Source organism: Mercurialis annua, linkage group LG2, assembly GCF_937616625.2.
Source record: "Mercurialis annua linkage group LG2, ddMerAnnu1.2, whole genome shotgun sequence".
Classification (NCBI taxonomy): domain Eukaryota; kingdom Viridiplantae; phylum Streptophyta; class Magnoliopsida; order Malpighiales; family Euphorbiaceae; genus Mercurialis; species Mercurialis annua.
In genome coordinates, this window is record NC_065571.1 from 12,673,064 (window position 1) to 12,699,508 (window position 26,445).

At 34.9% G+C, this 26,445-nt stretch overlaps 3 protein-coding genes across 4 annotated transcripts; 2 read left to right on the forward strand and 1 right to left on the reverse strand.

Moving 5' to 3' along the window:
• The first annotated feature begins 2,581 nt into the window (after nucleotides 1-2,581).
• On the forward strand, nucleotides 2,582-10,142 carry LOC126667765 (uncharacterized). Its single transcript, XM_050360835.2, has 7 exons — nucleotides 2,582-4,499; nucleotides 7,051-7,141; nucleotides 7,517-7,674; nucleotides 7,765-7,816; nucleotides 7,902-7,984; nucleotides 8,141-8,234; nucleotides 9,141-10,142. The coding sequence occupies exons 1-7, from the start codon at nucleotides 2,829-2,831 to the stop codon at nucleotides 9,737-9,739; spliced, it is 2,748 nt and encodes a 915-aa protein (XP_050216792.1). The 5' UTR covers nucleotides 2,582-2,828; the 3' UTR covers nucleotides 9,740-10,142.
• A 2,251-nt stretch (nucleotides 10,143-12,393) lies between these two features.
• Nucleotides 12,394-15,156, forward strand: LOC126669144 (protochlorophyllide reductase, chloroplastic). Its single transcript, XM_050362513.2, has 5 exons — nucleotides 12,394-12,538; nucleotides 12,738-12,836; nucleotides 13,526-14,057; nucleotides 14,148-14,506; nucleotides 14,828-15,156. The coding sequence occupies exons 1-5, from the start codon at nucleotides 12,485-12,487 to the stop codon at nucleotides 14,981-14,983; spliced, it is 1,200 nt and encodes a 399-aa protein (XP_050218470.1). The 5' UTR covers nucleotides 12,394-12,484; the 3' UTR covers nucleotides 14,984-15,156.
• Nucleotides 15,157-15,877: 721 nt separating this feature from the next.
• Nucleotides 15,878-25,447, reverse strand: LOC126670102 (lanC-like protein GCR2). 2 transcript variants are annotated; one of them, XM_050363760.2, is made up of 6 exons: nucleotides 25,024-25,447; nucleotides 24,637-24,815; nucleotides 17,546-17,657; nucleotides 17,310-17,426; nucleotides 16,912-17,226; nucleotides 15,878-16,357 (listed from the first exon to the last, which is right to left on the reverse strand). In XM_050363760.2, the coding sequence occupies exons 1-6, from the start codon at nucleotides 25,189-25,191 to the stop codon at nucleotides 16,019-16,021; spliced, it is 1,230 nt and encodes a 409-aa protein (XP_050219717.1). In that variant the 5' UTR covers nucleotides 25,192-25,447; the 3' UTR covers nucleotides 15,878-16,018. The 2 variants fall into 2 exon arrangements, with proteins under 2 accessions (XP_050219717.1, XP_050219716.1); XM_050363759.2 differs by having other exon boundaries at nucleotides 17,310-17,432.
• Between the last annotated feature and the right edge of the window lie 998 nt (nucleotides 25,448-26,445).

The window sequence follows — 26,445 nt, forward strand, 5'->3', positions numbered from 1 at the left end:
CAATAGAAATGCTACAGATAATTGATGTTGAAAGAGAATATGAAGTTCTCTTTGAGAAGTGCTTAAAAAGCTTTGAGATGTGTTCTTGATTCTCCTGCAAATATAGTGTGGGCAAATATTTGGAAGCTTAAAATTCTGCTTCACCTTTAAAACTTTTTATGGAGAACTTGCTCATGATTTCTTCCAATAGCGGTTGTCCTTGCCACCAAGCATGTGTTTATTAATTCTACATGTTTTTTCTATTATGCATTCACAGAGAATCATGTCCACCTTTTTTTCTTGTGTTCTTTTGCGGTGGATTGTCGGGCTAGGTCAGGTTTATGTATGTTGAAAGGACTTATTTTTGATTTCAGTAACTAGTGTGCAGACTGGTTGTTTAATTTATCAATGGAAGATGCTGGAGTTGCAACTATGATATGATGGAATACATGGTGTAGGTAGAATAGTATTGTCTAGTCGAAGTCCGGAGGCAAGCCTATTGGAGTTGTTAATGCAGTGGATGTGTAGCTGGCATCTTGGACGTCTGTTAACTTCAATCATCCTAAGTTGAGGGTCTTTACATTGGGTTTGAGAAGACGGTGTGGTCAGTTGGGTTAAGCCGCAGTGGGCACTCTAAAGGTTAATGTGGATGCTGGAATTTTTGCCGGTACTAAATATATCGGTACTGGTTGTATTTTTAGGGATAACACCGGTAGAGTGGTCTAGGCTCGGCGTTTAAAGCTAGTCGAGGTTATGGCCCATAAATGCTGAATTAATTAGATTCGTGAAGCATTGAGTTGGATTAAAGTCATGGATAAGGTCATTATAAAACATGACACATCAAGTGTTATTATGGAGCTCCGTAGTTAGTAGAATGTAAAGCTGATGTTTTGGTGGTAAACTGTATTCATTTGTCGAAGCAATTTTTAAATTTATTTTTTTGTTTATAAGACGATCTACGAATAAGACAATGGACTCTTTAGAGCAACATTCTCTGTTTATTGTCTGGTCATCGTGAGTGGTTCATATTTTTTTATCTTTGTAATTGCTTCGGATTTTCCTTAATAATATTTGACAATACTAAAAAAAGTGAATAAACCATTTAAAAAACCAAACAAAAAATAAGATAATTTAAAAAAAAGCAGAAGGTACAAAAAAAACCTCTGACTTTTCCTCAAAAGTATAAATTAGCCCTGTTATATTTTGTGGGTACAATTAGTCCTCATATTTTTAAATTGAACATTTAAACCCTTGTTGTTCTAAAATCGAATAAATAAACCCTTTTAGTTTACTTTTGAGACACTTACCCCCTTAAATTTTCGGTAAATATTTTAAACATTAAAATTAATTTTGAACTCTTTTCCTATATGATTATGACAGACATGTCAGCGATTAACGAGTGTTTCTAATCTGGATGAAAGAGGTTATTTGTTATATTTGAAAATAAAGAGGGCTTAATTATATCTCAAAAAAGTAAAAGGGCTGATTTATATTTTTATAAAAACTAGGAGGATTTTTTTTACCTTTTGCCTCAAAAAAAAGAGAAAACAAAAATGAACAAAAGATCAAATCGCCCCCTCAACTTTACACAAAATATCGAATGAGTCAATTTCGCCGCTTTTAGTACATACAGACCCAAAACTTGCTCATTTTCATATCAAAAGAGCCCCTCTGACACAAAAAAGAGAGTGGATGAACTAATTACAAATTTTAAACCTAATTAGTCTCAATTTAACACAATTAAAAACCTATTTAACACTAAGTAGACTTAATTAAAATTAAACCTAATCTCATCGAAAACTACTGCCGCCACCTCCGTCCTGCCGACTACCGCCGCCAGATCCTCAACCGTTTTCATCCCTTTTAGGGGTAGAGGGATTTGTGTTCATCCCTTTGAGGGATGAACAGCACAATCGTTCAATGTTCATCCCTTTAAGGGATGAACGCAATCGTTCAATGTTCATCCCTTTGAGGGACGCAATCGTTTATCCCTCAAAGGGATGAACGCAATCGTTCATCCCTGTGAGGATGAAGAGCAGATGTTCATCCCTCAAAGGGATGAACACAATCGTTAATCCCTTTGAGGGATGAACGACAGATCTGCTGTTCATCCTTAAAAGGGATAAACGGTTGCATTGTTCATCCCTCAAAAGGGATGAACAGTTCTGTTGTTCATTCGTTCATGGCGGAGGGGTAGGTGGGAGCGGAGGACTATGGCGGGTGAAGAACGAATGGTGGCCGGAAAGAAAAAAAGAAGAAAGGGGAAAAAAAGGAAAAAAGGTGCTTTAGTTTTTATTAAAAATTAAAATAATTATTAAACTTTTAAACTTATAGAAATATAAATGAAAATTAAAAATTATTAAAGATTAATTTAAAAAATAAATAAAATATTAAGGGTTTTTTAAAAAAAATTCACTTTTTTATGGAGAGTGTAGTTCACTTGCTTGGGTGAGAGTGGGGGAGGGGCTTTTTAATACAAAAACGCAAATTTTGGGTTTGTTTGTACCAAAAGCGGTGAGAATGACTCATTTGATATTTTATGCCAAGTTGAGGGGGTGAATTGATCCTTTGTTCAAACAAAAATAGAGAAACAGAGACACTACTCTCGCTTCTTTCACACGCACACAAACAAACACACATCTTTACATCACTCGTAAACATCTCCTCTCTCCGGCCGGCCACCCATACATAAGCCTTCATCGGATCTCTATCTGCTTCAGTTTCTGTTTCAATCTGCGGCATTTCATTTCCATTCCCATTGGCTCATCTTCTCTGAATGGAAATGAAATGCCGCCCACGCCCATTCTTCAAATCTTGATTTAATTCCATCAGACAATGACAGTTAAGAGATGAGCAAGTACAGTTACACCACCACCAACACTAACCACCGTAGCCAAGAAGAAGAACAAACCGATACAGAAGAAGAAGAAGAGGAGGAGGAAGAAGAAGAAGAACTGTTCTACGAATCACTTGATCGCATTGCTTCTTCTTCTTCATGTTCTTGTTCCGCTTCAAACTCCGACTCCGATCTTGACCCTAATCCCAACCCGACCCATTTTGATTCTAACTCTAACAATGCGTACCCATTTCTTGTTTCTAAAACCCCCAATTATGATGTTTGGATCTCTGAGCCTACTGCTTCAGTCTCCGAGCGCCGCCAACTCCTTTTACATCAAATGGGTCTCGCTTCTAATCGGGCTAAACCCGGCCGTTCTGCTTCTACCGATTATTTGAACCTGGGGGAACCGGGACCGGGTTCGGATTCTTGTGGTAGTTGCATTGTTCGATCCAAATCAGACGGTGCTGGCTCAAGATTTGAGGGTGATGGTGATTTTAATTCTTCTTCTTCTTTGTTGTCTGTTTATTCTCCTCAGATTCTTTCTAATGATATAGTTAGTGTAAATAAATGTGATGATAACAACACTATTAGTAATAATAATGTTTCAAAGACTACTCTTTCGCCTAATAAGCCTCCTTCAGGTAAATACTGCTGTAGGAAAATGGATTTGATTCGATCCGATTCCGCAAATTCGAACGGTAAATTGAATCGAAATTGCTCCAATACTAGTTTGGTAGAGTTTGACAGTAATGGGGTTGATGAGATTGATGATGTTACTACTTCAGTGGCAGTAGAAGAAGTAACCCAAGTGTGTACGATTAAGAATCTTGATAATGGAAAAGAGTTTGTGATTAACGAGACGATGGAGGATGGGAGTTTAAACAAGTTGAAAGAAGTGGGTACTGGAAGGCAGTTGACGATGGAGGAGTTTGAAATGAGTGTCGGGCATTCCCCGATTGTGCAAGAATTGATGCGGAGACAAAATGTGGAAGATGGTAGTCGAGAAAGTATTGATTCCAATAGCAATGGAGGCGTTGGAAGTGGGGGGTCGAAGTTGAAAAAGAGGGCTACTTGGTTTAGGAGCATAAGGTGTGTGGCGGGTAGTGTCAAAGGCGGTAGTAAAGAGAGAAGAAGTAGTGACGAGAGGGATACTGGATCTGAAAAGGGAGGAAGGAGGTCAAGTTCTGCTACGGATGATAGCCAGGATACGTCGTTTCATGGGCCTGAGAAAGTGAGGGTAAGGCAATATGGAAAGTCGTTTAAAGAGTTTAGTGCTCTTTATAAGAGCCAGGAGATACAGGCGCATAATGGTTCTATTTGGTGTGTTAAGTTTAGTTTAGATGGGAGGTATCTAGCAAGTGCAGGCGAGGATTGTGTGATTCACATTTGGCAAGTCACTGAGCGCGAGGGGAAAGGGGAGCTGGTGATTGATAAACAGGATGATGGGAATTTTAACTTTTTGTTGACAGCAAATGGATCACCTGAGCCTTCTTCTATGTCACCATCAATGGAAGGTCATCATGAGAAGAAGAGAAGAGGGAGGTCATCTATAAGTAGAAAATCTTTGAGTTTCGACCATATTGTTGTGCCAGAAACTGTGTTTGCACTTACAGATAAACCAATTTGTTCATTCCAAGGACATCTAGATGACGTGCTTGACCTTTCATGGTCCAAGTCTCAGGTTAGTTACTTTTGTTCTTTGCACCATAGCTATTTGAATGATGGATACTTTATTTTCCCTTAATGTGAAATCTGTTGCTGTTATATTGGTTAGGATATTTCTATTCACATTCTTGTCATATTATTAGTTGATTTGTTTTATATGTCACATTTGATATATTTGGAAAACTTTCCATAACTCATGCATTGAAGCTTTAGGGTAAATACTGCTGTTTCCAGTTTCTGTTTGGGTATGGGCTTTTAAGGGTAGATATCCAGATATGCAGATGGGTTGATTAGTTTTTGATTTTCCTTGTTATTAAGTTTTCTTAAAATGATGAGCTTAGCATACAGCTTACATCAATATGACTTTTCCATCTTCCTTTTACACAAAGAGTGCTCCTCCAGACAATTTTTCCTCTCCATCAAAAACTGTAAATCAAAATAATATAAAATTTTGTAAAGATTGTGATAAACCCTTGTTTAATAGCACATTATGAATGTGACTAATAGGAAAGATAAATTGTTAGGTATGATATCATCAGGAACCTCGGTGCAAGTAATATTTTTTGAGTTTTTCTGGAATGGAAATGCCGTATCTTTAAGCGGTTCCTAACTTTCTATGGAGATTAAATAAAATGTGTGGTTATAGGAGTACTCATTCCGAAATGCTTTGTGATTGAATGCTTTAATCTTCAATTTGTAGTCTACTTGAGCACTAGCATGTAGTCACTAGCTAAAATAGCATAGCAATAGCATTACTTGGACCTTGGAACTATTTTTGGTTAAATCCAAAAGCCCAGTGGTAGATATAGTTTTTGATTTTGGTTCCTATGAAAAGGTGGCCAGTGATTATGCCAAATGCTTATGCTTCTGGTTTGTTTTGCTGCCAATCTTCAGCTGGATTCTTGATATCTTCTTCACACATGCTGTTATTAGCACCATTTTAAATGGTCGTTTTCCTCCATTCAGTAAAGGAAAAGTTTATTTTGTCATCTTACCCATGTTATTGGAAGAATAAATACCCTTTCTGGTTTGCATATGCAGTTTAGGTTAAGGTATTAGACTATAGTGATATTGGAAATCATGTAAAGGTAGAGGACTGAATCGAGCCATATTGGCCTCAACAGCTACTGTAATGTAATATTATCCTTCACTCTGCACTTATAGGGATTCCCATTCAGTTTGCTAAGTTTAAAAGTATATTGGCTAAATTCCTTTTGTGAAGAGTTCTTTTAAACATGGTAAGCTTAAAAGAAGTGATGGAGCTAGATGATGTTGGCAGAGTTTAAGAGAAAGATGTGACCGAGTTCTTTCATAATCCAAGTAATATACAGGCAAATTGCATAAATGATGGGCAATACACTTATTCGAGCCTCTAGGCCTAGTTTTTATGGATGTGGCATTTTAAAGTTGCTAGAGAGGAGTACCCTGAATTATTATAAGGAAGAAGAGCATATCTTGCTGTTTGTGATTCAAGGTTCAATAGGTAGTTAAATGCATAGTTTATTGTGCTATGGCCTCCAAATAAGGATAAAATGATTGTTAATGTAGAAAAGTTTAGGATACATAAATTAAGGCGGAAGGTACAAAAAAGCCCTCGAGTTTTTTTCAAAAGTACATATCAGCCCTTTTATTTTATCTGGGCACAATTAAGCCCCCGTATTTTTAAAATTGAACAATTAAGCCCTTATTATTTTAAAATCGAACAAATAAACCCTTTTAGTTTACTTTTGGGACACTTATCCCCTCAACTTTTTGGTAAATATTTTAAATATTAAAATTATATTTGAACTTTTTTCCTATATGATTATGCGAGACATGTAAGCCATTAACGAGTGTTTCTAATGATGTTGGATGAAAGGGGTTATTTGTTCTATTTGAAAATAAAAAGGGCTTAATTATACCCCCAAAAAGTAAAAGGGCTGATTTGTACTTTTGTAAAAACTACGAGGGTTTTTTTGTACCTTTTGCCATAATTTAATTAATTGGTTTTTCCCATTATTGTATTAATCTGTTGGATATATGTTAAATTGGATAAGTCCAACAAATTGGGGCAGTCTTGGAGACAGAAAAGAAGAAATTAGAAAAAGCAAGTATTGAAGATAGAAATAAGTAGTGAGAAAACTGATGTCGTGGATGAACTTAACATGGTAAGGAAGCCATGATCTTACGGAGTCGGAATTATGCTGATATTATAATTTAGTGTCGCAAAAGCACTTTAAGATTTTTCTGTACTTTGCATAATTTTATTATTTTTTAAGTGCTAATTTATTTTATTTTTTATCACTTAAATATGAGAGGAAGGTGCATTTAATTTTGATGATGCAAACCTCACTAGATAATAATGATACTTTTCAGAAGCCTTGAGGAAGATTTTAATGATATTCGTTAATTTTTTATTTTGGTGGAGGAATCTTGGAACTGAAGATATGTGCATGAGTTTAGCAATGTTTCTGAGACACAGATTATCTTCTAATTTATCCATGTAAAATGTCATAGAATTTTTTTCTTTCTAAATTAGTTGTTCTATGAAATTAGTCCTGACAATATTCCTTTCCGGTTTTATACAGCACTTGCTTTCGTCTTCTATGGACAAAACAGTGCGCTTATGGCAATTGTCTAGCAAGACATGTTTGAAAGTGTTCTCACACAGTGATTACGGTAAGTGCATTCTGCAGATGTAATCTAATGCCCCACTTTGTTTGGCTTATAATTTATCCGCAGTTGAACTAACTATTGTTGATAGTATCTGCCCATTTTCTTAAAAGCCAGCCCATTCTTTGTTTCATCGTCTCATGAAATTGACTTTCACCATTGATTTCATTTTGAATAACTTATTCATTCTTTAAAGTGATAAAGTTGTTCTTAGGTTTAGCATATCAGCGTGACCTTATTTTTCCAACTTTTTTATTTTGTGTAAATTTTCTTTTTTCCTGGGTGGTGAAATTTCCATTGTTTTTGCTCCTGATTTCTTTCGTTTAATCCTTCTTTTTTGGCTAATTATAATTTACTTTCTTTGTCTTTGCATTGGCACAGTGACTTGCATCCAGTTTAATCCTGTTGATGATAGATACTTTATCAGTGGGTCCCTAGATGCAAAGGTTCGCATATGGAGCATTCCTGATCGTCAAGTTGTCGACTGGAATGATCTGCATGAGATGGTTACTGCTGCTTGCTATACTCCAGATGGCCAGGTATGTTTGCACATAATAGTATTTCTTTGCTCTGCCTATGATATGCGTAAGATTTATTTGTAGCTCAATTAATTGTTGTTGGCTTTGAAGGGTGCACTTGTTGGCTCATACAAGGGAAGCTGTCGTTTATATAGCACTTCTGGTACAATTTTAGAATTCCACATCTCTCATTTTACGTGTATACGTCACATATATCATCCCTCAATGTTTCTGTATTTTCTTTTCAGATAATAAGTTGCAACAAAAATGTCAGATTAACCTACAGAACAAGAAGAAGAAAGCTCATCTCAAGAAAATCACTGGATTCCAGGTAGCTTGACAAATTACATTTTGCTCATAAGCACATACATATAGATTTTTCAAGGGAAATTGTATTATATTCCCTGCAGGCATAGCCTGTATGTACAATATCCGAGTCACTACTATCTATGATCCTTGCCAATCTCTGATCAGTTTTAGTATATAGTTTGCACGCGGAAGCTCATCAGAAGTGCTCATCACATCAGCAGATTCTCGAGTTCGAGTTGTTGATGGCGTTGATCTGATTCACAAGTTTAAAGGTAAATATGCTGGCAAATTGTTTGTTATTCTTTTTTAGCTATGTGGTGGATGCCGAAAGAAACCCTACCTGTGGTTTTGATCTGAAATTTAATTCTGTTGAGCATTTTGATAAAACTCGACTGCAAAAACTTCAAAATCTAGTATTTCTTATAACATCTTATTATGTGAATGAACTTAAGAGTAATTATCACATGCAACTGATGTACCCCATCATTAAATGCACACTTCTCTTATGTTGACAAATTTTATGTTTTCTATTTAAACAATCAACACTGACAGTACACACATGGTGGTAAATGTGAGAGATGTGTTGTAAAATGATGTGGCACATGGGTTGTATATGAATTTTTAGAATCTGTTGTAAAGTTTTTTGTAAAGCCTCACTTGGTCAACTGGTCAAGTAAATCAAATGGTGGAAAATTGCCTTGAAGTATTTTATTCTTAGGGAGACGCTTTTAATTCATGAAACATAGGAGGCGATGCATCTGCTTGACCTCAAAATCCCACTAAATGTATGGTTTCTGTATTACTTTGAGAATGGGTCAATGCAGACACCATCGTTGAATTGAATACAAATTGTTCCCGGGCCTGCTTTATGTTGGATTAGTTAGTCTAATATATGTCCGTCCTGCTTTTTGGTGGTCTTTTTTTTTTTTTTTAATCATTATTGCTTCAATGCCTGCTTGTGGTTCTCCTTAACTTCCAAAGTTTATACTTTATCATATGGAACGGGGTATTGGAAATGATAAGGCTTCTTTGATTGCTGATCTCTTATTCAAGATAAACGCAATTGATCAGAGTTTATCTTCCTTAATATAATTCTGCAACATGCTAGTTTTTATAACGTATGCTTTGATAGAATTGTACGATTCTCAAAGGTTAAGTTGGTGATTATTTTGTCACAGGGTTTCGCAATGCCAACAGCCAAATCTCAGCTTCCCTCGCGTCAAATGGAAAATTTGTAGTCTCTGCTAGCGAGGATTCATATGTGTATGTGTGGAAGCATGAAGCTGAATCTCGACCTAACAGAAGCAAAGCTGTTACCGTCACACGTTCATATGAGCATTTTCACTGTCAAGATGTATCTGTTGCTATTCCATGGCCCGGCATGAGTGATGCATGGGGGCTACAAGATCCGTTGCCCGGAGAATCAAATGGACTTGATAACCATCTCGACGAGGTCTCAATAGCCAATCATCCTCCTACGCCTGTTGAGGTATTAAGTGGCAGTAATGGTTCACAATCTTTATCTGCGTGCACAAACAGTCCGCTGAATGGAATTATTTGTAATGCAACAAATGGTTACTTCTTTGATAGAATTTCAGCAACATGGCCAGAGGAAAAACTCAATGCAGCTACCAGAACCCGGAGCCCCCGGACTAGTGTGGATATCTCTAATGGGATGAACCAAAATATGTCAGCCTATGGAATGGTAATCGTAACTGCCGGCCTTCGTGGAGAAATTAGAACTTTTCAAAATTTTGGATTGCCCGTCCGATTATAAGGATTAAAATAAGGCATTCAAGTGCGGGTTTCCAAAAATTTGGAATGCCTGTTTGCATATAAAGAGTCAACAGGGCGATGGAGGGCGAGGCAAATACAGTGGCAAGCCAGTAGAGTAAGACATTTCCACCCTCTTGGTTATTTGTGTACAGAAAATACTTGTTGAGATGTGTAATATTTAGTGCGTTCCGGTTATTTCGTCATCCTCTTGCTCACCGGATGTCGAATTCCATGGTTATCCATTCAGATGAGCGTCGAGAAAAATTTATAGATTTGTTAAAAAGAAAAAAAAAAGAGAAGTTAAACCTTGAATTTTAGAAGCCGATGCATTACTCAAGTCACGAATTGTAGAGTTGTGAGCATGGCAAAAGCTTATTGAATTAAATGAAATTCTTTTACATTCATTCTCAGCTGTCTTGTTTGATGCTTTTATTGTATTCAGCTAGCCAGTGATTGCTAAAAGATTCTGCAATTTTTTTCAGTTCAGCAGTCAAAGGGTTTGATTTAACTTATTTTCTATTCACCAATACTAATACTAACAAATCAACACTAGTAGAAACACCAACTCCAATGTGGGCTAAAAACATTATAATAATATATCATTAAAAGATAATTTAAATATTTAATTAATGTAATATAATCAAAATTTATGGGTTTAATGTAGGGGTGTAACCGAGCCGAAATGAGTCGAAACACTGCCAAGCTCGAGCTCGACTCGACTCTAAAATCTTACGCTCGAAACTCGAGCTCGATCGAGTTTTATTTTGGGAGCTCGAGCTCGAACTCGACAGAATAATTGAGACTCGAACTCGACTCGACTCGATTATCAATATAAATATTTAAAAATTATATTTTAACATTAAAATAAAGGTACTATTATAAATATATATAAATAAAAAGGGTAAAAAGGTAAATTAACCGAAGCTCGATTAGGCTCGCGAGCTCATCGAGTCAAGTATTTTGGAGCTCGAACTCGACTCGATAATTAACTCGAGTAGCTCGAACTCGAACTCGAGCTCGACTCGATTTGAGTCGAGTCGATTTCGAGTATTTTTCGAGTCAATCCCGAGTAGCTCGCGAGTTAGCTCGACTCAGTTACTCCCCTAGTTTAAAGTAACTATTTAAGAAAGAGATATTAACAGTAGAAATGAATCTCTACAAAATACATGTACTTTTTTAGTACAAAGGTAAAAACTGTTATATTTGTTTCTTAAACGAAAGGCCAAATAACAAAAAAATGCCAAATTTTTTATAAAAATTTCATAAAAGTTCAAAATTTTCAATTTTATCCAATTTGTCCTGAAATGCATGATTTTGTTTCAATTTTGTCCAACTGCACAATTTTACTTATGTGGCGTTGATGTGTGGCATTGCCACGTCTGCTCTCCGGTGAGCAGACCCACCGCGGTGGGTCTGCTCACCGGCATGAATTAAAAAAAGTATTTTTTTTTTATTTTTTTATTTAAATTAAAAATAATTATTTATTTAATTTTTAAATAAATTTAGGTTTGATTAGATTTGTTTGGTTTGATTTGATTGGGTCGGTTTTAAGTGTGGTTAGATTGAAGTTGTCTGGTTTGTTTGTATTTATTTACAGTTTTGAAGGGTATTTTGGTCAATTTATGCGAAAAGGGGTTTAGCGAGCGCCGCCACAAAGATTAGGGGGTTTACTGATCGTTTTTTTTATCAGGGGGTTTGTCGTAAGGTACCCCTAAAGTCAGGGGCCGTAGGTGATTATTAGCCAAGAGAAAAGGACCATAAAAGTTTAAGAGGAGAAAAAAATGAATATTTGAGAGAAGAACAAACAAAATTACAAACCGCATAAAAGAGAGTAAAAGAATAAATTTTTAAAAATTTTAGAGCATTTTTTATAGATTTTACTCGGGTTGTAATTTCTGTAAATATGTTTAAAAGTTAAATATTTTCTATAACTTTTTTTTTCTGAAAAATTTGTAACTATTAAACTAGGAAATAAAAAGACAATCCATAATCCAAAACATGGTTCAATTGGTGCATTAATAGGGCATATACATAATCCATACCATGTCCTTTTCAACATCTCCCATATCTATCTTAAACCCCATACTAGGAGTGGCACTTTTTGGGAACCGCACCTAAATATCCTTTCACAATCATATTTTGTTTTCTCTTACAAAAATCAATCGGCTTAATATATAGTTTGACCCCTGAACTTGTACCCTTTTACCCATCTAACCTCTAAACTTAACGTCTCACCTATCGAACCTCTGAACTTGTTTAATAATCCGATTTGACCCCTGAACTTGATAAATATGTAAATATTGAACCCTTCGTGTCCACCTGTCACTTGAAACATTCTAGAAGAAATTGTGTACGGAGGGGTTCAATGTTTATGTATTTATCAAGTTCGGGGGTCAAATCGGGTTATTTAACAAGTTCAGGGGTTTGATAGGTGAGACGTTAAGTTTGAGGGTTAGATGGGTAAAAGGGTACAAGTTCAGGGGTTAAACTATGTATTAAGCCAAAATCAATCTATCCCCAATAAGAAATCCAACCCCAACTTCTGATTGGCTACTTCATTCTGATGTGGCAGCCACATGTACTTCCCTTATTTATCTTATCCTCTTTCTAACATTTATTATTTTCCTATTATGGACACTACACTTGGCAGTTGGGACTATATATAGATTGCATATGACTTCATATCTTTTTCAACAGCTCCACTGAAAAAGTATCAGCTTTTCACTTCAAAGAATCCAGTCCAGTAATGGCTCTTCAGGCTACTTCTCTGGTTTCCTCTGCTTTTTCTGTACCTAAAGAGGTTTGTTTTTGCTTGCTAACTGGGTAGCACGGACACGGATACGGGAAAACGGTGTTATTTTAAGGTTTTCTATGTAAAAATGAAGTTTGTTCATTTCGTGTCCGAAACGTTTCCGAAACATTGTTTGGGTTCTTGATTTTTTGGGTTTGATTTAATTTTTGTTTTCTTGATTTGGGATTTGTTGTTTGATTTCATGCAGGGGAAGTGTAGTGCTTCGTTTAAAGATTCAAGTTTGTTTGGTGTTTCCCTCTCGGACCATCTTAAAGCTGACTTTAATTCTTCTGCATTGAGATGCAAGGTCAATTTTGATCTTTTCGTCTAATTATGAGTTTATTTGATGTGGGTGTAACTCAATTTCATTAAATTTTATGAAATTCCAAAGACTTCATATGATATTATACTAGTTGTAATCTATTTACTTATGAATTCGTTTTAGCCGTGTGTGTAACAAAAGTTAGTCATGTGGAAAATTGAATGATAAAAGAAATAAGTAGTAATTAAAGATTCTATATCGCAAATGCTCATTGGCTTGCTGTAAAATGGACTTGGCGGAACAGTTATTTGGGATCAACACTCTTCATTTTGATCTCCAATATTTTCTTGAACCAAACACTAAATGCTGTTCTTGAATTACGCTTGTTATATTTAACTGTTTCGTTACTTACCAGCTTTGTTGCACGGAAACTTCTCCGGTTCTACATTTCGGTATTTCATTTTCATTTACGGAAACAAATTCTTATAAACTATGTCATTTCGCCATTTCCCTTTTCTGCGTTTTTCGTTTTAGTGCTTCCATTTTCGTGCTATGTAGCTCACGCTAGTACATAATATTTTGTCAAGCATATATATAGCAACATCAATTGAAACTCTTTAGAGGATAAATTTGTTGTAACTGAATGTTCTAAATTTTACATGATAATTATATTTTTCATAATTCTACTATGTGTCATTATGAAAAATTATTTATATTTCATTTCTGGATGACAGAGGGAATCCCACCAAAGAAATGGAGCAGTGAGAGCTCAGACAGCAGCAACAGCAAGTCCAACAGTGAACAGGGCATCCTCAGACAGCAAGAAAACCTTAAGAAAAGGAAGTGTTATCATCACTGGTGCTTCTTCAGGATTAGGTCTAGCCACCGCTAAGGCGTTAGCGGAAACCGGCAAATGGCATGTTATTATGGCCTGCAGGGACTTTCTTAAGACAGAAAGAGCTGCTAAATCAGCTGGCATTGCCAAAGAAAACTACACTACTATGCACTTGGACCTTTCTTCCCTCGACAGCGTCCGCCAATTTGTCGATAATTTCAGGCGATCAGGCCGCCCTCTTGACGTCATAGTTTGCAATGCTGCTGTTTACCAGCCAACTGCTAAAGAACCTTCTTTCACCGCTGAAGGGTTTGAACTTAGTGTGGGTACTAACCATCTTGGTCACTTCCTGCTTTCCCGCTTGTTGCTCGAGGATCTCAACAAATCGGATTACCCATCAAAAAGACTCATTATCGTTGGATCGATTACTGGTATCGTATAATTTACATTATCAGGCTTAATATGTCTTGTTATATAACGAAATTCTTGCTTGAAATTGATGGGTTTTAACGAATCTGCAGGGAACACGAATACGTTGGCTGGAAATGTACCCCCCAAAGCCAACCTTGGGGACATGAGGGGTTTAGCAGGAGGATTGAACGGGCTTAATAGCTCGGCGATGATTGATGGCGGTAACTTTGACGGAGCTAAGGCCTACAAGGACAGCAAAGTCTGCAACATGCTCATAATGCAGGAGTTTCACAGGCGTTTCCATGAAGAAACCGGAATCACCTTCGCTTCCCTTTATCCTGGCTGCATTGCTACTACCGGCTTGTTTAGGGAGCACATTCCGTTGTTCAGAGCTTTGTTCCCTCCTTTCCAGAAGTACATCACCAAGGGCTATGTTTCTGAAGACGAAGCCGGAAAAAGACTTGCTCAGGTAAAAGGATTTCAAACTTTTCAGAACTCTATACTCTTTCAGTGTAGCAAGTAGGGTTGACCAGAAACCTTGGAAATTTATTTTGGTTCGGTTTAAACTGACATACCAATTTACAAACTAAACCAAACCGAAAAATATAGTAAATTTTGATCAACTGAATGAACCGTTTATATGAATGTTTGATATGGTTTGATTTTTTGTTCTATCCTTGTAGAACCGATTTGGTTTCAGATTTTACTGAATCAAACTAAACCAAACTGGACCGTGCACACTTGTGTTTGCAAGTGTTGAAATAACATGACATGTTCCTTGTTGGTTCAGGTTGTAAGCGATCCAAGCTTGACGAAATCAGGTGTATACTGGAGCTGGAACAAGGACTCGGCCTCATTTGAAAATCAGTTGTCTCAAGAAGCTAGTGACGCAGACAAGGCTCGTAAAGTATGGGAGATTAGTGAGAAGCTCGTCGGTCTGGCTTAACTGAGAAGCTTGAGACTGATCCTTGCCGCGGGAGAAGAAGATGGTAGTACAGAGCTGAGAAGTTCAAAGTTTCAAATCGAAAGAATGTTCGTTTTTGTAAGCAAAAAATTTGTTTTGTAGGAGTAGATGACTTTGTATCTTTGGTAATAAAAATCACTCACCCTTGTTGCAAACTGTTATGTCCCAAGCTGCATGGATTCTCAAGTTTTTCCGGATGTTGCACAGAATCAAAATGCGAAAATGGAAAATGTTGACATAAAAAAACCGTTAGATGATGTTTCTGTTGAGTAAAATTCCGAATTCTTCAAAGAAATGGAAGCGAAATTAGAATATGAGGCTCGATAAGTTTCCGTCCAATATAACGGTAAGATATGGTGAAGTGCTTTAAGTTCAACATAACTGGAAAATATAAATAAACAAGAACCTGGATTGCCGACAGAAAAAAAAAATCTACTTCTGACTTCTTACTCTTATGGACTATATAGTCTCATATCTACTTTCTTACAGATTTTAAAAACATAAATAACATGTTTGTGTTTGATCTAGTTTAGAATTATATTTTTCTAATTTTATGAAATTTGTTATACCCGATTAAATTTTGATAAAATTTTCTTATAAATTCTAAATCTGTTAAGCTTTTATAAAACAAAACTTGACATAAGAAAACAATTAAATAAATTAGAATGACTAAATATCATAATCAATTCATTTTATTTTATTTAAAATAAATTGTACATTTATTTTTTTAGGTAAATATAAAAATTAATCTATAAATAAATCGGACCAATTCAATTGGAAATAAGAAGTCAAGAACTTGTAAATCTGGATCAACCAAAATTGTGTAAAAACTAAAATTAGTTCCTGGGATAATTACATGCACAAATTTTCATGAAATATTCACATCAATATTATGCACCTGCTGATAACTTTATTTAAGATTTTCAACTAGCTAAATCATTGCAAATAGGTACAGGAAGCACCAGTGCTCTCAGCTATTACATGTCTACCACTTACTAAATTTTAATACATTACAGTTTAGAGTTCATAAGCTGGAAACCTGGCTTCAGAGGGTTCAGCCATATCGAAAAAGAGGTACGCCATTCCTCCAAATCCTTCGAAGAGGGAATAGGGACAATCACCACCGTGCATCGTACCCTCTGATATAAGCTTTTGCGCTCTATCCTGTAGAAAGCACGCAAATGCTTTAGCTTTGTACAAATACTCTGGATTACCTGTTAATCTGTATAGTGATAGAAAAACGTAGGTATTGCCACTGATGCCATGACATATGCCAACTCGCTTGAGAAGTCCCCGGTTCCATACTAGCTCCCCTGCTTCCACTGCAGCTTGAAAAAACTCCTCGTCTCCGAAAACCTGAGTGAGTTCATCATTTCAAAAGTTCGTCACAAGCATTTTATCACTAAACTGATGAGACCTAAGTTGTAATTGAGTCCAATTGAAATGCCGTGAAGCTTGACCTCACTAGGAATGTAAAATTCAAAATTTAATCAAACTTGATTGAATTTCATTTGAGGACCTCGAGCTCAAGTTATTATAATAACTGAAAATTGAGTGTGACTCCACTCGTTCTTAAAAATATTTAAAAATTAAATTATAGTATAAAAATAAAGGTATTACTGTAAACATATATATTTACATAGGATAAAGTTCAAGAGCTTGCCGAGTCGAGTATCTTGATACTCGAACACCAATTAACAGTTGACTGGGTACCTCATAGTCAGCCTCATGCTCGATTAATATGAGTCGACTTTGAGTATTTTTCAAGTTAATCCCAAATAATTCACAAAATTACTCATTTCGGTTATTACCCTAAGATCCTCACTTCCTCAATGCAATAACTGAATATAGCTATCCAGCAAGCAATCCTTTCGAGCAATAAATTGGTAAAGTAAATGGAAAGCCTATACCTCAGCAGCTTTCACAAGGGTAAGAGCCACTCCAGGAGCACCATGACACCAATGCACAAGACGATCTGATTCATTTCCTTCACTAGAAGGATAATTTCCACTAGCAAAACGATTCTTAATCATATAGCGTAGTGTACCCTTGACATCCTTGATTTCATCCGGTTTCAGTTCCATGTCCATCAGAACATGCATGATTCCAGCCAGTCCGTGGGCAGCCCCCCAATATTTTTTTCCATGCCATTCATACATCAATGGGCATCTATCCTTGAGAGCTAATGTTCTCCCAGCCTTAATCATCTCATCCACAACTGCTCGCTACACGGGTTTCAGATTAAATTAGCAGATGACTCATCTCAACGAAAATATAGATAACTTAGACCGAATGTTATATCCCTTACCCTGCATTCAGTAGCTATGGTTTCTTTACCAATGTGCTTGTCGATAAACAAACAGGCCCATAAGAATCCTGCTCTTCCATATAATAACTCGTTTGGCACATCATTAGAAAATTTGATCTGCAACTAAGAATAACTAAAGATCTGTGAATGTGCTTCAATAAATATGCACCATCATGTACAAGGGTCAAGGAACAATAAATATCCTGAAGATAAAGTGAGAAAATTACTAACAGTACCTCTTTGAACTGTTTCAAGTAGTAGTCTAATAGCCTTGGGTCATCAGCATACTTTGCAACGACAGCACCAAGAGCATAAACACCAGCACGTCCACATATAAACGTCACATGCCTGAATTTGATGGATGATTAATGATACACAAAATCGCAAGTGTACGATATCGATAAATCAAGTAATATAATGATAAGTAAAAGTCGAACCCACGAGGAATTGAATCTAGTACCAAAATAGTTAACTAATTATTATTTGAACTAACGAATTTGATTGATTTGATTTTTAATTAATTAAACTAAAACTGAAAATAAAATAAGGAAATACGATGATAAAAAGCAAACCTAGAATATTGTTTTTATATGGGAAATCCTTCAAATCTTTATCTAATCTCTATCAATCCTAACTTTAATTATTCTTTGCAATGGCGGATAGATCTAACCTCGTTAACCCCCTATTTCGTAGACGATGTTAACCTATTGTTTATAACTCGATTACCCCGAATCGTCCTTACTGTCACGGCTTAGAGGACAATAGAAAATAACCCGACAATCATAAACAAAGCATTAAGAAAAGTTATCCACACATGCCACGCAACGCAAACATAGTGGACGGACTCATGTTTTATAATTACGTTCTTATTATCTTTTCCAACCAACTTGCTTTAATGACGTTTACTCACAAATCGATTTTTAATCATGTAATTGGTGATCAAGTAATTACAAGCATTAATCCCAATAATAAGAATTGCAAGAATAAAGAAAGATAGAATATTAAATTTCAGATTTGAATTAAACCCATACTACTCACAATATCCTAGATTTAAAAGATTTAGCTAGACATAATTGAAGAAATTAATAACTCAAAAGTAATGAACATAATTAAATAATATGAAAGAAAATACTTGAATTAAAAACCTGGAATTATTCGGAACACAAGTCTTCGAATCAAAGTTTCGAAGAATTAAATCTTGAAAATAAACTAAGGACTAAAACGAAAATTAACCTAAGACAAATTGTTTGTAGAATAGAAAATAATGAAAAACTAGATAGAATACATGATCTTGAGATGTCTTTATATAGTGGAAGAGTCCTTGATGTGTTGCAAGAGTTGTAGTTGAAATCGGATCCAAATCCGCGTTGAAAAAGGATTTTCACGTTTTTAGGTTCGTAGGTAATCCGGGCCAGTTCCTCAATAGTGCCTGGTTCCTAGGAACTCGGCACTTTTGAGGAATTGGCCACAAAGGATTCGCAGAAAGTAATCCGGGCCAGTTCCTCAATAGTGCCTGGTTCCTAGGAACTAGACACTTTTGAGGAACTAGGCACTTTTTCCAGCTTTTTTTCAATTTGCTCCAAATTGCTACGCTTCACTCCATACGCATAAATCTACAAAATAAACACCTTTCCAAGCATAATATCCTTACAAATATACAATAATACTATATCAAATACTTGGAAAAACCCTATATAAAATATGCGTATCAAACTCCCCCACACTTAGTTCTTTACTTGTCCTCAAGTAAAGTAGCACATTAATTAAATCAAACCTCACAATCCTAGCATAATAAACTTCCCCGAACAAAATTGACATTAAGCGATCAATAACAAGCTGAAATATATCATGAAATCGAATGACCTTAACTTTGATTAATAAAGTGTATTAACTCAAGCTAAACATTTATTCATAAAAATCAATATTACACATAACTTAATATCAAACACAAAACTCAACTCTATCATTACCAATTATTACCTAAGAGTTAAAAAGCATCATAAGAACTTTAAATTTCCAACCACACTCAAACTTTAAAACAAACCTTTTTCCTCACAAGATTTCTCTCAATACGCTCATGTATTTGGGGTATGAATTCACTCCTTGCTATCATGATATAAATTGAACCATAGGCTTGCAATTCAAACAAAATTCTACCACTTGAAAATAAATGACAACATGAATCAATGGGTCTTTAATTTTGGTTGTAATGGGGCTAAGGTTCAAGGTAGGATTTAAGGCTTAAATGAGGTTAAATGAGTTAAAAATTCAAACAATAATTCTTTATCAATCTCAAGACAATAACAATCACTAATTTTTCTCATGAAGCTCAAAACAAGAATTCAATTGCTATATTTTTTTTTTCAAACCATTTTTTTTTCTTTTTCTTTGCTCTATATATTTTTTTTAGAAGTTTTTTTTTCTTTTCAATTTCTTTTTGGTTCTTTTCTCTTTTCGCTCATCTTTGAATTTCTTGTCAACTATACTTAGTGAATATGTCTTTTTCTTTCAATTCTCTTGCTCAAAATTTTAACTCATTGGGTTATCAAAAGAGGGAAATAGAAGAAGGATAAAAGGTGTAAACATGTGTATAATAACAAGAAAAGGTTAGGCTCAAATTTGGTTAATCCTAATGGGAAATTGGTAGTCTTTTTAAGTGGGATGGAAAGGGTTTTCTAAATGCCCAAATCACACTCATGTCATCATCTATCTCATATGGCCTCAAATCGATTTACAATTGCAAGTTCTAGCAAATAAATACCAAGTGGCACACTCAAGAAAAAATATTGATACTTTAGGCTCAAAAATCTCACATTCTTAAGTGTAGTTTGTAAAAAACATCATGTGGTTAGTCCTTTAAAAATTCTCAAGAAACTTAATTAAAACTTAAGTAAAATTAACTTTGATAAGAGTTGAAATTTTGGCTATCTTTAAATCACAAGTAATAGAGAATTTTTGTGCTTAAATGTTATGCTCAAAAGTTAATAAAATTTATTAAAACAAAACCAAGCTCATAATTTCAATCAAATACTTTCAACAAATTTAAGGATATCATAATTTCAACTTGACACGAGAATATCTAAACATGCTTTTCAAGTTTCATTTGATCAATTAATGAACTATCCTACTTTTGGACAATCAAAAACTAAGTTAAAAAATTAAAGTTTTCTCAAAATTCAATATTCTACTAAAACATAAATAAAATAAAATAGAAAAAAAAAATTCCTAATGTACAATACTAATACCCCCACACTTAAATATCACATTGTCCTCAATGTATAAATATAAGAAATCAAATAAGAGAAAACAAGACTACTTACCTAGTGTGCACCCTAGTTGATGTAACTTCTGAATTTGATGACTTTGATCTTCTTTGTTACATTAGTCGTCATTGCTTTTCAACTTTAATGACCTACAAAATAGACATAAAAAATTTCATGATAATAATGTGAAGGAAAAATCTAAAAACAAAAAAAAACTAAATAAAAGATATGTCTTGGGGTGCCTCCCAAGTAGCGCTTTAGTTAGAGTCCATAGCTAGACTCTTCGCATATATTCATTAAGAATACATTCGAACGTGAGGGAGTGTTCTTGGCAACATCTTTTCCCTTTTTTCTCTTGTCGGTCCCCTTTTAACTTGGTAGTAGAGAGCATATTCCACTTGAATCACCTTTGGATCAATAATAAATTGAAGAATATAAGGTTCTTCTTGTGGGTTCTCAGACAATATGCTCTCTTTCACATTCTCTTTATAAGACGATTCACCCTTATATGCAACATGTATAGTTGGATGTTCATCCTCTAAATCTTTCCTACTCTCACTTGAAGATATAGGATAAACTTCCAAATAACACGATTTCTCCATATATTCTTCAAATTGTTCAATATTTTCACTATGGAGTGGTTGTGTTTTCCCTTCAATTTCAATTTCACCTACAAAACATGAGTTAGAATCACAAGAAAGAGATGATGGGTTAGACTCGATCTCATCCTCGATCAATAAACAATCATCATCTCTTGTAAATTGTGCTAAAGCGTGTTGTCCAATTAAGCGTATATGATCTCCAATTCTTTTATTCCAAGTAGAAGGATCGTCTTCTTCTAAGCATGGATAACTAAGATGTTCAAGATTGTTGTTACGAGCCCACTCTAAAGCTTGCCCATATATTGATTTATCCTTTTGATCATCAACCACAACCTGAATATTAGTATCACCACAACTAGAAAACGAGTTAAAAGAATCGTTATCACAATAATCATAATAAGGTAAAGGTGGTGATGGTGAATAATAATATGGACAATATGCCCAATCATGATTTCCTTGACACCATTCACAAACTTGAAATTGATTATATTGCAAATTATAATCCATCATATTAGAGTATTGTGCATTGAAACTCTCATACGGATAAGTTGATTCACCGAAATTCATGATGAAAACTTATAAACGACATAAATAAAAAAAGAGAAAATAAAAGGTGTTCAAAGCAATAATTAATCAAGTTGTATTGATATAAATAACAATTCCCCGGCAACGGCGCCAAAAACTTGATACACAAAATCGCAAGTGTACGATATCGATAAATCAAGTAATATAATGATAAGTAAAAGTCGAACCCACGAGGAATTGAATCTAGTACCAAAATAGTTAACTAATTATTATTTGAACTAACGAATTTGATTGATTTGATTTTTAATTAATTAAACTAAAACTGAAAATAAAATAAGGAAATACGATGATAAAAAGCAAACCTAGAATATTGTTTTTATATGGGAAATCCTTCAAATCTTTATCTAATCTCTATCAATCCTAACTTTAATTATTCTTTGCAATGGCGGATAGATCTAACCTCGTTAACCCCCTATTTCGTAGACGATGTTAACCTATTGTTTATAACTCGATTACCCCGAATCGTCCTTACTGTCACGGCTTAGAGGACAATAGAAAATAACCCGACAATCATAAACAAAGCATTAAGAAAAGTTATCCACACATGCCACGCAACGCAAACATAGTGGACGGACTCATGTTTTATAATTACGTTCTTATTATCTTTTCCAACCAACTTGCTTTAATGACGTTTACTCACAAATCGATTTTTAATCATGTAATTGGTGATCAAGTAATTACAAGCATTAATCCCAATAATAAGAATTGCAAGAATAAAGAAAGATAGAATATTAAATTTCAGATTTGAATTAAACCCATACTACTCACAATATCCTAGATTTAAAAGATTTAGCTAGACATAATTGAAGAAATTAATAACTCAAAAGTAATGAACATAATTAAATAATATGAAAGAAAATACTTGAATTAAAAACCTGGAATTATTCGGAACACAAGTCTTCGAATCAAAGTTTCGAAGAATTAAATCTTGAAAATAAACTAAGGACTAAAACGAAAATTAACCTAAGACAAATTGTTTGTAGAATAGAAAATAATGAAAAACTAGATAGAATACATGATCTTGAGATGTCTTTATATAGTGGAAGAGTCCTTGATGTGTTGCAAGAGTTGTAGTTGAAATCGGATCCAAATCCGCGTTGAAAAAGGATTTTCACGTTTTTAGGTTCGTAGGTAATCCGGGCCAGTTCCTCAATAGTGCCTGGTTCCTAGGAACTCGGCACTTTTGAGGAATTGGCCACAAAGGATTCGCAGAAAGTAATCCGGGCCAGTTCCTCAATAGTGCCTGGTTCCTAGGAACTAGACACTTTTGAGGAACTAGGCACTTTTTCCAGCTTTTTTTCAATTTGCTCCAAATTGCTACGCTTCACTCCATACGCATAAATCTACAAAATAAACACATTTCCAAGCATAATATCCTTACAAATATACAATAATACTATATCAAATACTTGGAAAAACCCTATATAAAATATGCGTATCAATTAATGAACAATTTAATCAATTCAATTCTTCATTTATCGGTAAGTAATGACTGAAACCCTATGTTGCGCAAAAACGAAAAACGGTGAAACCATAATTTGTATAATTAAGTTATAAATTTAAAAGTCTTGAAGTTCAAAACATATTTTTGAAAATAGACACAAAATCGCCAAAACGGGAAACACCGAAACAACAAATGTCCAAACAATTATTTAAAGAAGAATAGACTAGACTATAAATTTCATGTTTTGGATTTTCATAAGCTTTTCGAAAACGGAAAGAAAATACCAAACGTAGTATACGACGGATATCAGTGCAATATAGCTGAAACCACAACTAGGTGAAGGGTTCGAACCAGTTTCATGTCTGTACAGCAGGTTTGCATGTTCTCCTCCTAAACTATGGTGCAAAGCCTATATCTAAATTAAGAATTGAGAGTTCTTAGTTCCCACATTGAAAAGGTTCAGCTTTAAAATAATATTAGTTGATCAAGTTGATATCTGAACTAGTTTCTTGCAATCAAGTTGATATCTGAACTAATTTGTGCAATCTCACATGCATGCCATCAAACAATTTAATTGACCTATGTTGCATTCACTCTCGCTTAGTTAAACTCACATGCAGATGCAGCCATGCTATCATCAAATAAGAACACAGAATTATATTAGTAATTTTAAAAACAAATAATGAATCATATTTGGAAATTATTGTTTCACACCATAGCCCATTGGTCTGCAAACAGGTGGAAGGATCCATCAAATACAAACAAATCCAAGAAATCACTTAAACATACTAAATAATAAACACATATATAAAACTTCTTAGGCAGAGTTTTTCAGACATATGTCCAGATCTTAACTAACCAAATCAAGCATAAACAAAATGTGAACATAGGATCGAAAAACTAGCCTCATATTACAATCGTAATTCTACCGAACTTTCAAGAGTGCAAGTTTCACGTTTATTGGGTCTATTATGATGGAAAACGGGCAACGGATAAAACTCACCGCTTGGCAGTAATGTTCTGGCTTTCCGGATAAATTCATTTGTTTTGCCCCAAATATCACATTATTTCTGTTTTGCTGGATTTTTATTAGGTTTTTGGATTAGTTTACAGAGACAGACACCGAATAGTAGAATTTTTTAGAGTAACTGAATCAACAAATTTTGGATGTGTAGTTTCCTACATATTCTTTTCATCAACAGATTATTAGAAGCTATTAACTAGGCCCCCTTTGGAACAATTCTATTTATCCACCGGAATTCATTTATAAATGAATTCCTCTAGAATTCATTTGCAAATGAATCTAGCCCAAATCAACATATTAACAGATTTATCAAGTTTTTTACTCACAAATTCAAGACCAAATTTCTCAAAACTAATCCAACAACATTTGCAACCATAACACAAACAACAGAGAAATATAGAAAATATACCTAGAAGCTGCAGAAGCAGAATCACAGGCATTTATAATCTGAGAACACAAATGAAGATCATTCTCATTCTTGGTAACCTCATAAGCTTTAAAAAGCAAATAAGCAGTCCCTAGAACTCCCGTATAAACACTATAATCTTGCACACGCTTCCCACTCAATCCCCACGTCTCTCTCACCACCTGCAATCAAACACTTAACAACTAGGTAGCACGGACACGGGAAAACAGGACACTTGGATACGGACATAGCAAAACTGTGTTATTTTAAACTTTTCTATGTAAAAAATGAAGTTTTGCGTCCGAAACAGGACATGCTGATCGAATGAAGTTTCCGTGCTAGCTAGCTTAACAATGTTTTACAAAACCATCGGATTGAGTAAAAAAGTACCATATCCTTGAGGTGAAGGGCTGATGCTTGAAGTGTGCGCCGGAGTGTGTGATATGGAAGAGAAAGGAGGCGAGAGAGTGAATCTTTGTTGGCTGTTTCTTCGTTAATTGTTGGAGTTTCTTCTGGTATGTAGTGTGGCATTTTGTTGGGGAAGTAACGCTCTGCCATTTCTGGGCTTATTGTTGCTTCTTTACCAGAGGGGCGCTCGAGTCGAGGCAGAAGAAATTCTAAACATTGATTCTTTTTTCAAATGTTCTAATCTTTAAGGAGTATATTTTGCCTGACCAAATTGGAGAAATTCTTTGACCGCGGCCGAGCAGGAATTTTTCTAGAGAGCAACAGTTCAATTTTCTTTGATATTCAGCGGAGGCGGTGATTTTCGGCTTGTAGCTGGAAATCATAGTCTCTTGCTCAATTTTTTTTGGAGGAAATTAGGCCCAGCACCACCTAAGGCTTAAATATTCTCACTTATACAGACCAACATCTTTCCTTGCTAAAATACGATTCAAACCGATTTCCTTTTATTTTTGATCTTTTATCTTTTGTTTTTTACTCTAAAATAACATCATAAATACATTGGACTATCTCCCTACCGGAGTCGACCATCTCTCCATCACTGTCCTCCTAATAAAATTGCAGACAAGAATAACCGGAGCCATTGATCATCCTCTCATCACCCTGTCTCCAATTTATAAACTCATCGACTCGAGAGTACTCATAATCCATGGGTTTGAATCATATTGAGAAAGATAAAACCTTCGGAGCTGATCGATTCTCGAAACGATGATGCATCGCTAGCTGGGTTTCTTCTCGATATGTGTTATACCCCTTTAATGGATCATGTGGTTGATGAATTTTAAGTTCCGTCTTATGTGTTCTACACTTCCGACGTTTTATTTGTGAACCGATATTAAATCAAAAAAACTGATTAAAGTTTTTGTAATTTGTAAAATAAATTAAAAAATATTAAAAAAATTTCATCAATTCCACATTATGTTAGTTATTCTGATTTAATGTTTTGTTAGTTTTGATTTGCTTAGTGTAGGTGGTTGTAGAGTTTTCAATGATGCACATGTGATGTTTGATAAAACTACTCAATGATAATAGAAATTGTTTATGCACTTCCTATAACTTCTTTGGAATTCTTGGCAAGGCCTTTAAAACTGGTGAATATACTATTCAGAAGATCAAGGCTAGCTTTCCCAAACCTTGATTCATCATTTTTATAAATTGTCCAGTGTGTCTTTAAGATTACTTTTAATAAATGTTTGAATTCAATAAATCAGATGAAGTTTGTCCATTGATGGATGAATAAGATTTGTTAGTATCCATTGGAAAATGAAGTAATATTTTCTTGTATATGTATTTGCTATGCTAATCAGCATATATTTTCCTCTTTTTTGAAAAAGGTCAGTTGTGCCC

Bases quoted from the DNA above. Each gene is read 5' to 3' on its own strand.
- LOC126667765 (XM_050360835.2), top strand. From the start codon at position 2,829: ATGAGCAAGTACAGTTACACCACCACCAACACTAACCACCGTAGCCAA. The intron at 7,675-7,764 runs GTATGTTTGCAC...TTGGCTTTGAAG, and splicing joins GCTATACTCCAGATGGCCAG to GGTGCACTTGTTGGCTCATA. The intron at 8,235-9,140 runs GTAAATATGCTG...ATTTTGTCACAG, and splicing joins TCTGATTCACAAGTTTAAAG to GGTTTCGCAATGCCAACAGC.
- LOC126670102 (XM_050363759.2), bottom strand. From the start codon at position 25,191: ATGGCAGAGCGTTACTTCCCCAACAAAATGCCACACTACATACCAGAA. The intron at 24,816-25,023 runs GTACTTTTTTAC...GTTTGATTGCAG, and splicing joins CCCTTCACCTCAAGGATATG to GTGGTGAGAGAGACGTGGGG. The intron at 17,433-17,545 runs GTACTGTTAGTA...AGTTATTCTTAG, and splicing joins ACTTGAAACAGTTCAAAGAG to TTGCAGATCAAATTTTCTAA.
- LOC126669144 (XM_050362513.2), top strand. From the start codon at position 12,485: ATGGCTCTTCAGGCTACTTCTCTGGTTTCCTCTGCTTTTTCTGTACCT. The intron at 12,539-12,737 runs GTTTGTTTTTGC...GATTTCATGCAG, and splicing joins CTTTTTCTGTACCTAAAGAG to GGGAAGTGTAGTGCTTCGTT. The intron at 14,058-14,147 runs GTATCGTATAAT...ACGAATCTGCAG, and splicing joins TATCGTTGGATCGATTACTG to GGAACACGAATACGTTGGCT.